Source organism: Indicator indicator, chromosome 1 (assembly GCF_027791375.1).
Source record: "Indicator indicator isolate 239-I01 chromosome 1, UM_Iind_1.1, whole genome shotgun sequence".
In the NCBI taxonomy this organism is placed as follows: domain Eukaryota; kingdom Metazoa; phylum Chordata; class Aves; order Piciformes; family Indicatoridae; genus Indicator; species Indicator indicator.
Window position 1 is genome coordinate 51259496 of NC_072010.1, and position 12549 is coordinate 51272044.

General features: G+C 35.1%; 1 protein-coding gene across 1 annotated transcript; it reads right to left on the minus strand.

Moving 5' to 3' along the window:
* Positions 1 to 3114: 3114 nt before the first annotated feature.
* SLITRK6 (SLIT and NTRK like family member 6) lies at positions 3115 to 5640 on the minus strand. The gene has a single exon (XM_054386185.1). The coding sequence runs from the start codon at positions 5638 to 5640 to the stop codon at positions 3115 to 3117; it is 2526 nt and encodes an 841-aa protein (XP_054242160.1).
* Positions 5641 to 12549: the final 6909 nt, after the last annotated feature.

The window sequence follows — 12549 nt, forward strand, 5'->3', positions numbered from 1 at the left end:
CTGAAAAACCACTTGCAGTATTACAGACTGACACAGAATACAGCTGCCCTTGTAAAATGAAGCAAACATCTGTGCTGAGGGACAGATAAAAGCTAAAGCTCTCTTTAATTCTGCTAAGTAATACTCTGATACAGCTGTATAACTGAGTTGCTTTGACATTAATTTAGCTCACTCTTCTTTCTGATGCTTTAAGACTTCACAGAAGAAGGTTTTGCCACAGTTGTCCTCCACATTCTGCCAAGTAACTGTTAGCAGCTAAACAAAATGACATCTATGTGTGTGGCAACTGTCTTTAGTCTGAAGCTATTTCTCTTCAATTTAAGCCTGAGAGCCAGAATCATCATTTCCTTGAATCTTACCAATTGCAGTGTATTAGTTTTACACCTATTTTTTTTACAAATGATAGTGATTACTAAAATGAAAGACAGTAAAATATTAAAATTTGTTATCAAGTATCATGTATGTTTTTGTTGTGATGTGGATTGTTTTTTTCTTTACAGTAATTTGACATCTCAGACAATTCAAAAACCAGGACTATTAGAAGGTCTGATTCAATATTTAAAGCTTTCTAGTGTCATCTCCATCGACTAAATTCAGGTTTTCTTTGTAGCTCATTTATTTCAAATAATAAAGGTATTTGTTTTGGTTGGTTTGTAATTTTGTTTTTTTTTTCTTTTCCCTGTGAAACAAAACTTTAAATGTAGACAACTGATGTCATTTTGATGCTCTAAGCCATCGCACCTGTGCTTCATTTGCTCCTCCAGAAACTGTAGCTTTCCCTGGGTTCTATGGCATGCCTGTGGAGACCATTCAGATATCCTGAATATGTAAGTACAGCTAAAATAACACTATATGACTAAGTTAATGTAAAGTTAATGTGAAGTTAATGTAACTGTATTTTCCTTTATGTCTGAATCTTACCTGCACAAGGAATATCTAGCATTATCTTTACTTGCCTGCAATAAAGATAGCATTGAAACAAATACGCTTTCACCAGACTTACTCTTCCTAATCCTCATAAACACAGGTTTTTTTAAACTAAACTATTCTCAGACATAGAAAGAGGAAATAATACTTATTGTCCAAGAAGTGATATTTTGATTTTTGGAAGCCAACAAATTTGACTTCCATAGCAAACTGTTGGCATCTAAAAACATTGATAAGGAAGTTGATTTGTTAACATAGACAACGTGATCAGATCCTCAGATTACAGAAATTAGTATAGCACCGAAGTCATTATCTCTATGCAAACTTGAAAGAACTGAGAATCTGACTTTCATATGTAGCATAGTAAAATTTTCTCTTAGCAACATATGTACAAAGAACATGAAAAACCTCACATTTGTATATACAAATAGGTAAAGCATCAACAGTGTACTGAACTAAAGAATATATCTTTTTACTTTCATTTTATCAAGTGTTCAGTTGTAAATTTAGCACACATATGTAGACATGTAGTAATTAAGATGATCTTTTACTCTACAAATAGAAATTAGGAAAAAAATCATGCATAGTCAGTTTACAAAATATTTGCTTAGAGGAAGATAAAAGCAGGTCAGAATTTGTGTTTTGGCAGCATGTCAGTCATGCACAGAAATTGTTACGAGTTACTTCTGTCCACATGACAAGAGTGAGAAGCACTGTGTTTGATTTCCAAACAGTTCCAAACTTGTGCATGCAGGAATTGTTTTCTTCTGTAAAAAGTGACGTTTAAAAAAAAAACATACTTAAAAAACTATTTTTTTTTCCTTTTTTTACATCGATAGAGAGTAGTTTCTTGATTTGCTTGAAAGGCAGCCAGGAATAAACTTTTTTCTTTTCTCATGAGTTGAAAAAAAAAAATACAAAATTATACAGAATAAATAGTAAATATAAATATAGTAATAATTCATTGAAAAAATAAACATTCAGCTTTCTACTTTTTTTTTAACCTATTTTTTTCCACAACACTTTATTTTCCTCTAATTTCAGAAAATATAACATATATTTGTACAAATATCTAAACAAATATCTCTCACGTGTGTACTTTGCTGTAGTTATCGTGTCTCGGAGTTTCTTTTGGGTAGGGTGGGAAAGAACCTGTATTTGCACTTGGAATTTCCTAGACACAGCAAACTCAATTCCTTCAAGAATATTTAAAGTAAAACCATAAATTGTTTATATATATAAATTGAACTTATTAGACACAGTAATATATTTACATCTGATTCTCAGTAGATTTTCAAATTGCCCAGGATTATGAGTTGAAACACCAGTGATGCACAATATTTTTTATAGCAGCAGCTTAGGAAAAGATTGTCCAAACTTAAGTAAAGCTATCAAATAGGGGAAGTAGCAAAAAGCTTGCCTTTTTTTCTTTGTTGATGAGTAAACATAGTTACATATTTCTCTTTCTACATACTGATACTGCATTCACATGATGAAGTTCTGTGTAAAATACTTAAATATTTGCAGGCTCTTGGTGCACACACAGAAATATTTTTGTCTGGGTGGGGTTTTCTTGTTATTGTAATTTTGTGTTTATTTTTTTAACTGACATTTAATATGACAACATTTCAACTCCTTTCATATTTATTACCAGGGTATGTTAGGTGTGGTTGTAGACAATGGACATGTAAGCAGTGCGTATACTAACCTAACCAATACACCCTACTCTTGTAACTACAAACACAGGTGTGAGGGGGGTTGTGTGTGTTTGGTTTTGTTTTTTTTTAATAAGAACACGAAAGAAAAGAAAAAAATCTAATTAAACTGAGGAAAAGAGGAATAAAAAAAGGCAAAGAAAAAAAAGTAAAGATAATAAATACTTTTCCATAGGTTGCATACAGAATCGAGAGTACCATGCACAACTTTCAGAAATGTTGAAGAATAAGTGCAATAAGCAATCTTCCTCACACAGTTCAATTACACAAAGTTCATGTTTATCTTGGGGTGAGACATATTGCCTGCACACAACTCCATGGCTTCCCACAGTGATCCCTGAGTTTTGTTTTTGCTAGGATTACTGCTGTGCTTAAGTTCTGACTGTTGACATGTTATAATAAGGCACTTTTATTTACAAAAGTTCCTACTTAGAATTACAGAAATTTGAACCCAGCCCAACATATTATCACTTCATGTTTGCTGCTCCAAGACTTCCAGGTAGTCAGGCTCAGCTTGTAAATTAGCTTTGAGTTCAAAATACTCATTTTTAGTTTGTTCCAGAAAAACCTTTCTTGGCCTGGAATACATGAGTGTCTCCATCAGCTTCAGCTCCTCATGTGTTCCAGGATAACGAACTTCCACTTCAGGTTGGAGCTGGACAATATTTTTTCTTAGGTATTCCGTGATCCCCAGTTGCTGCAGTTCTCTCTCTTTTTCAAAGATGTTTCTATAGAAGCAGCTGGCATCCTGAAAAGACAGAAATTCAGCAGACTGATCTGTAGCTTTATATTTGACATTTGAACCTGTAAGAGGTGAACTGTTCTCTCTTTCCAAGAGACTTCGGCAGAGATGTGTCGAATCATTAGCTTCCTTCTCGCTTCCCTCCTCCTGTTGTTCAGTATGCTTGGGGCTGAAGGATGGGCTGCGGTAGACCTGAACCATGGGAGTAACTATATGTTGCTCATAGAGACCTGCAGCTGGGCGCTCTGTTGTGTGGTGCGTTGTCTTACGCCCATACATGCTGTACTGAAGGTGAACTGGGCTATTATCTCTCATTTGTTCATCCGCTTGTTTCTTTTTGCATCTTCTCCTTCGATGCAGAACAAGAACAACTATTCCTGCAGCACAAAATACAATAGTTATAAACACAATTAAAAGTCCTAATATTAGAACTGAAAGAGGGACAGCATCTGTAAGGGACCACAGGATGGTGTCTGCAGTGTTGGTAGTAGCAGTAGTAGAAGTTGTCACAACTACAAAACTGGCACGAGTTGGTAGGGCAGGGCTGTTTATTAAACCTGGACACAAGACTTCACTGTTAAGGGATTTCAGTTCTCTTTTTGCTAGGTGTCCTGGAGATTTGCAAAAAATATCACCCATCATTGTATTCTTACTCAGTTTTTGTATCCATTTTTGCAGCCCAACTGAATCACAGGTACAGTCCCAGGGGTTGTCTTCAAGTTCAATTTGTACCAGCATATGCAGTTCATCCAAGATATTGCTCACAGGCAAATGAGCAAATTGATTTGTTTTCAGATTTAATCTGGCAAGTGGAACACCTGAAAAAATATGTGGTGGCAAAGTCTGCAGAAGGTTGTTATTTAAGTAAAGGACCTTAAGTTTTGGCATTGCACTAAACGTTCCTGGCAAAACCTCTTTGATGGCATTATATTCAAGGTACAAGTATTCAAGGTGCTGAAGACCAAGAAAGAGATTATGACTTATCTTTGTAAGATGATTACCATTGAGATATAATTTCTGCAGTCTAGTCAGATTCATAAAGGATCCTTCCTCAAGGATTTCAATACGATTGTTCCCCAGGTGAAGCATTTCCAAGGTGGCATAGTCCACAAGATCTGATTTCAGTAATGTCTGAATAATGTTTCCAGCTAGAATAAGCTTTTTAGGATTTGGAGGAGGGGGTCCTAAATCAGACAAGCTTTCAATGTTTCGCTCCTGGCAGTGCATGAGAACTCCTGAGAGCATATAGCTGGTGCAGTGACAGGGGATGGGACAATAGATTCCTGGAAACTGAGTACTAGGCTTTGAAGTATGAAGCACTAAACTTGGTTCTTTAGTTGGAGCTTTCAGGATAGGAATCACTTTAGTTGATAGGTGACTTTCACTGACAGAGGTCGTTACAACCAAGGGCAAAGACCCTGAAGGATCTTCAAGTTCATTGACAGGATGAGTGGGACAAAGTGATTCTTCTTTCAACCGACTTAAGATGCTGCCTTTGATAACTGGAGGACTATTGCATACAACATCACCTATTATTGACTGAGGAGGCATGTTTTCTAGCCATATTTTCAGCTGCAGCAAATCACAGTTGCAGGCCCATTTATTGTCTTCCAACTGAAGGTCTAATATTCTACCAATGTGTTCCAAAAAGCCGACATAAGGCAATGTCTGTAACTGGTTTCCACGAAGATCTAAATGGGTCAGGGGCACAAAACGAAATATGTTCGGAGGAAGATACTCAATGGCATTATCATTCAAAATAAGCACTTTAAGCCTGTTGAGCTTGCTAAAGGCACTTGCTTCAATCACTGTTATGAAATTGTTATCTGCTTGAAGAAACTCCAAATTTTCCAATCCATTAAACGTATCTTCTTTAAGTGTTTCTAAAGAATTGTGATTGATATGAAGTTGCTTAAGAAGGCTGAGACCATTGAAAGCTCCAGGATCGATATCTGCAATATTATTAAAACCAAGATGTAGAGAGATAGCATTAACAAGGCCAGCAAAATCATTCACATGTAACATAGTCAAACCATTGTTTAGCAGATTCAGATGGAAAGGCCGTGATGGTGGGACATTTATTTCTGATATCAGCTTGATACCTCTTTCTTCACAGTTTATAATCATGGTATCATCCTTTTCTTCACAGGAACACAAACTCTGACAAGATCCTCCGACTGAGGAAAAAGAAGACTGTGACTGGAAAGGATCAGATGCAATCACAAGTGAATGTAGAATAAAAATCCACAGCTTCATCTTGCCCAGTGGATTCTATAAAGTAGGGGGAAAAAAAAAAGTAATAGATTCATTATGTCATAGGGTTGATTGTTTTTTTTTCCTGGGACAGGGAGAAGCAACAATCCTTCCTAATACTTGCCATCAAGATACCTCACCTTTCAAAGAGTACTACGTTGTGAAAAACATTTGAATGATTTTCTAACCAAATAAAAACATATTTACTGTAATGTACTGAATCTATCAGCATAGTCATAACGGTTTACTTCAGTACTTTCATGCTGATACATGAAAATAGGAGATAAGCAGGAATGCGTTTTCTTTATTTATATATCATGTAGAGTTTTGCCAGCACACAGCAGTAAGAAGTTACTACCCTAAACAACTCATATCAAGCTTAATAAAATATTTTCTGTTGTTTCTTTGTGTCACCATATAGCACTGCAAATTTTAAAAGTACCTTGCTAAGCTCAACTTATTGTTGTCCAGCTGCTGAAGAGAAGAAAGAAAGTTTGGTTTGGTTCCACAAAATATAGTGAACAAAAGCCCATTCAGTCAAGATACAGGGAACGTCTCCTTTGGTTCTGTATTTTGCGTGTAAACCAAAAGGTATTTCCTCTGCAGTCCTTGTACCCCAAAACTGAAAAGGAAGCAGACAAAATAATTGTTTTACTTTACTGAAATTTTTATGCATATGTTATAGCTTGTGGATATTTAGTGAAAGCAGGAACAAATATTCGTACATAATATGCACATAAAATAGTTGCGTACAGAAAAAGGAAGAGAGAACTGATGATGCAGTTACAAGTCAGAACAAACAGGTAGGCAAGGGGCAAACATTTCTTTTTCAGTTTAATTATTAGATTCCTTCCAATTATTACAATCATTAATTACCAAACAAATTCTAAAACTTACCTGGAACTAGATGTGCTTTAATTTGATTTAAATTAATTAATTTTTGCTACATTCCATCTGAAGATTCTCTTTCTTTCTGTTAAGGCTGTTTAATTAGCAAGAGCAGTGGTAATTCATGGTATATGAGATGGAGTGAGGTCATTGTTTATGCTCTTTAATTAACTGTTTCCACATTTCTTAAAAAAAAAAAATCTACAATGGAATGGGTGATTTAAAACACAACATTTTTTTTGGGCTGCACTATTTAATCTAGGGCTGAAATTAACACGTTCTTAAGTAATCCTTAAGTAATCTAATAAAGCACACTTGATCTTTCAAAGTAAGCTATCAAAACATGAAGTACAGAAAGTCACTACACAACCAGCTGAAGTGTTAATTTCTGAAAGATCAGAGCCTTTTACAAGAACTAATCAATTACATGCATGATCATTCTTATAGTGTGGCCATATGATTTCATACCCTGACAATACATATTTTGTCATGTACCTTTGTTATCAGCAACACCATTTTCCAATGCTTCCCTTAAAACGGATTGCAAAGATTTATACATGAAGGCACTTCAGTGTCGTGGTATCAGTATTATACATACACACACTCACAGAAGCAACAAAAAATGCGTGCAGAAATAATTAAGTTTTTCTCCATTAATAGCTTATGATAAGAGGAATTAGATATATGAGTTTAGAAGTAGTAAATGCAATTCACAGTGTGAAGAAAGTGTCCCTAAAAATATAACCTTTTATCTTTGTCTCAGTAGAATAATTTTATTGTCTCTCATAACAATTCTTGAACCCAACCTACCTATCTTTAGTATATAATGTCTTCAAGTTTGTTTTCTTGAGAAGTATTGGGTAAGACACAACATGTCAAAATGTTATTTTGAAGTAAGCAGAATAATTCTAGGATCAAAATATACTAGAATATTATTCTTTTTATATGCATCACTATACTTTCTAGTGACCTAAGGTAAAATATGCAGGCTTTCGACAAACCTACTGTATGACTAATTAGACTTTATTTCTGTACATTTTTTTCTCTGCAGGAATTCCAGCTTGAATCTGCATGATATTCAAACTGCACTTATAAAGACCCTGAGCAAAACTAAATGAAAAAAAAAATCTGAAAAGCATATTGCATTCTAGTGCATATTGAGAAATTAGGTTATAAAAATAAAAGACCTCCTCTCAGAGATGAAAGTAGCAACATTTGTAACCAATTGGGAAACATTCCCATTTTAATCATTGTCATACTTCTGAGGGCAGCACTGCCAGAGCTCCCATACACACATATACTCACACCAAAAATTAATAGGAGAGTTGCATTTTTTTCCACTTTTTATTATTTTTTGGTCTGAATACTCACAAACATGAAATAAAGGTCTCAGTGAGCTACTGTTGTAAAATAAATGCTCCTTTCAAATAACAGATGAGCAACATTTAACTGAAAGAATTCACAGTAAAATAATATTCAATTTAAAAGACTTGACAAATCCCACCTCTTTTTGTGCTATGCAGTGAGTTTTTTCAGCAAATTTTACATAACTTTGAGTTTGTTCATTTTGTCTGCTTTCATGCAAGACCACTAACTGCATACTACAACAGCTTCTTGCAGTAGGGATTCTGAAAGATTAAAAGATGTCATAGTTCCTTCTACAGGGGAAAGCTGAATAGTTTCAGAAGTAGTCATTTTATAGATTAGCAAGTAATAGTCTGTGTTTTTCAAACATTAAAAGAGCTTCTTTCACTTTAATTGGGGGTTTGTTTGTCTGGTTGCATTAATTTAGCTATTTTTTAAAAAGCTTGTTGAACAATTTCAAAGCCTCAAGCTAAGAATTAGTAATTTCTAAAAGCCTTTGGAATTGTTTATTAAATTCTGAAGGTAATCACAGTCAGATGATGCATTTAAGACTATTCTTGCACTTCAGGAAATAAAAAAAAAAAATAAAAAAATTAAAAAAAAAAATAAAAAAAAAAAAAACAAACATTCCTCCCCTCTCCAGGGATCTGAAATCAGCATTTCCTTAATCCATATATTCTACACAGTTGGCAGTTTGAATAAATGCACCTGGCAGACACTTCAAAATATGGTATAATTTGCCATCATTTAACATAAAAGTTATACAAAGTCATGTAAAGATTAATTTCTTATATGTTGAGCTATTTAACTAACTGGAATTGTTCTTACCTGTACAGCAGTAGCACTCTGTGACACTCAGTCATGCACAGTCGGAGCAGCTGTTACAATGCAGTGTAATTTTTCCATGTGAAAAATGCACACTTTCTTCTGAGTTTCACTTTTCTGCATGCTCTGGTAATACTACAGCTCTGTGAAGTTAAAATCCTTGTTCAGAGGACAATGTACAAAGCATTCAATTGAAAAAAATCTTCCAGGCAGCGTTCACATTAGACCATCCTGTAAGCAGTTGTCCCTTTCCTCAATTAAAATTCACAGCATACCTCACAGCTATGCTGACTTTTCTCCATATAGTTAACTGTTTGCAAGCGTTTGGATGCAGTAAACAAACAACGTGCTCAGCAGCCGTTGATTCAATCACTTGTTTTGTCAGATTTTTAGATCCAAGCTGCTTCTGTGTGCTCTCAGCTCTTTCTAGTCTTTCTTGTTAGCTCAGTTTGTTATTAGTCAGATTGCCAGGGGCTGGGAGGTAGGCGTAAATAAAGAGACTTCTTGGCTTTTGACTCAGCCTTTAAGCCCTTCCCCACTAGAGAGCTTTAATCTGCCAATGCTGTTTAATGCAAGATACAGCTCCACCTTGAGACAGATCAACTCCTCCTCCTCCTGCAATTTTTCACCTCCTTTTTCCCTTATTTGAGTGAACCTTGGCAAGTAAAATTCAGCTAAATATCTTTTACGTTTCTTACAGACTGTTAATGGATGATTTTGCAAAACACTAAACATCCTCTGCAACTCTGGCAGTTTGTTCTCTTGGGCAGATCTTGCATTTAGTTTTTATCTACAAGTGCTTGCTAAACTAAAGGCATTCCAGTGCAAATACGCTCCACAAAACACACTACAAGGGAAACCTTGTCCTCTGGAAAATATGTCTATCACAATGAAGTGCAGGGTTATTCAAATATATAAATGAGGTAGTGCAGCTCTCAATCCAGTGCACTCAATGTGACTGGAGTAAGGATGAGTATGGGCAGTTGTACATATTTAATTTCTAAAAAAAGAAATGTGAAATATTAGTGCTTATGTTTGCACAGTTAGCCCTTTTAAAAACTTCCCATCTTGTTCCATAAGGAAAAAATTGGTTTGACTGTAATTGTCTGTTTTACAGATGTTAGCGTAATGTGTTGGTATCTATCCATGTGAGACTGTATTGTATTGGCATGAAATATTGCTTTGGTAAAAACGTCTGGTTTGGGGAGGGGGAGTGGGCTATTATTAAAGGCATGCATCATGCTTAAGGTATTATTTTCTTTGTGTTCATAAACAAGTAGCTTGCAAATACCATAGGGCTACAGGAAACGGATTATTCCATACAAAGAGAATTTTCCTCCTCCCTCCTGCACTGCATAGGATGGTTTCATATGCTGCAAATTCTACTCCCTTGTTCATCCCCCTGCCAAGGAGACACAAAACCCTTTTGTGACCAACAATATATCCGCCACTTCCGCATATTGACCCTGTAGAGCATTTCACTTCCTTATTGTTATTATGCCTTTAATTACAGATTGCTTACTACAGCCTCAAAACCAGTCAGATTTCAGTAACTTCTTTTGTGTTGATAGGACTCCAGGTGGCCTCATTTTCCTTTGAAGGGGTATTGTGATGCACTATTCCATGTGATAAAGACTATCAAGATGTTATTATACACACACACTTTGAAATATAGGAATATGTATAAATACCTTAGTTTATAAGGATGAATTCTTTGGCACTTAATTTTCTACAGATAAAGTATGCAAATTAGCAAAATAATAAAATGTTAAAATATTTCTAAGAAACAGTAACAATTTGATTTGCATTCATTTCAACACACCACTCAAAGATTCTCAGCTATTCGTGTCCAGAGAAATAAATCATTATATTCTTTAGTAATTTTGCAGTTATGAATTGTAAGTCTGATTCTTTGTAATTTTTACTGAACATTTTACAAGTGCTCACACTTCACTTGTGCTTGATTGTTTGAGAAGAATATCTGTATATGTAGATATTCATAAGAGAAAACCTCATTCTTTGCTTTTCAGTTAACATGCACAATAGTAAAACCTGATCGTACAAATATTTCCAGAAATCTGCTACTAAAAATAGGAGAGCTTTTCCTAAACACACACAATTAAAAATCTCAAGAATGATTACAAATAATGTTTGTCATTCCACAAACTGTATATTTACCAAGTTTATAAAAATATGGATAATGATTGGTTTTCTACCACAATTTTATGAATCATTAATCAGGTTACTATAAAGAATTAAATTCTGCAAGTGCATTTGCATGGACAGTGTTGAACTGATGTGGAGTTTGTGTCCTGCACGTTAAACATTCACTTTCACCGATTGTTCTACAATTTTAAAATTCACAAAGCTGTATAAAAAAGAAATCTAAAACTGTCAGGCTTACTTACTTCCAAAAAGGCCTTAAGCTTTTATGTCATTCCACTTTACCTCTTCACATAGTACAGCATCTCCATAGATCAGAAATGAAACCATACTCCTCTAATTATACATACATTGTGCAGACTACTCCCCCAGCTAGTCAGTTTTCTTTATTATCAATATATACATGAAGACACAGAAGTTTTAATGGTTGCAGGCCTTATACAAAACCCTTAAAAGAGGATGCTCAATTATTGTGTACCATATTTTATTAAATTCTGTGGCATATGGTTTCTTTATCAGGGAACACCTAAGATGGAATTACATAATTTGTAAATTTTGGTATGACCAGAGAATGCCCAGGAATGTTCTTCTGGAATCTGTTGTTTTCTTCTTAGTGTTCTCTCCCTTCAGGAAATTTCTGAAGATTACAGGGACACCCTGGATACAGTGGAAAGGTTTCTTCCACTCTTTCAGTCAGAATTTACAAGTAACACTTCAAAATTGATTTGAAGAATGTTTTCCATATAAAGGAAATTAATTTCAAAAGTGGAAACTAGTCTTACAATTTACAGATTAGTCTCTGAAATGTTAATTTTAATGGTACTCAATTTATTGATCTGTAAATGCAGAAGTATCTGCATTTGCTGTTTCATTGGAAGGTAAAACTCTCCTCCCCCATCATTCACAACTCATGGGCAATTCTCAGTGGGCACATAGGTACCCACCAGTTCCACACCAGATGTATGAGCCAAATAATGTATCCTGCCTTGCTTTCAAGAAGGTTCTAGTCCATGTCGGCAACTGCTCACCTGTATTTCTTGCAAGATCAATTCTGTGTAACTACTGGTCTGAGAACTTAAGATACTGTAATGTAAGGAAGTGTTCTGGAACAACTAAGTACCATATGCATACCTGACAGAGCAGACTGAGGGACTATGTCTAAACTCACTTACATAGTGTACATGGAAATTCCATGAGGAGAGACAGTAGGGAAGGCTAGGTCTTAATGTAGTAGGATGAGGGAGGGTAGCACATGTAGATACACATGCAGAAAGCAAGCAAACAAATAAACAAAAACCCATAATGCAACACAGGCACAACTGGAAGCTACCAGTGCCTACTGTAAAGCAAATGTAGAGACTTTCCCATGACAAAGGAAATTAGGAAAGGTTTTCTTGAACAATAATTTTCACCATAGTCAAGGGAGTAGGAGAGAAAGAATTAAGATTGACATTAGGAAAGAAAGGGCTTCATTTTGTAGGGATAACTTTATTCAGCTGCAGAGCACCGATGTCACTCACTAAACTATTACACCTTTTTTATTCATTTGGATAAGTCTTACTCAAAACTTTTTTCTACTCTGAACACATTTTTACAGTCATGAACACTTAAAATTATGCAATAACAGATCAGGATTCCCCTCTAAATTTATGTGCAAGCTTAGTGACTATT

Coding starts and splice junctions, on each gene's coding strand:
- SLITRK6 (XM_054386185.1), bottom strand. CDS start 5,640: ATGAAGCTGTGGATTTTTATTCTACATTCACTTGTGATTGCATCTGAT.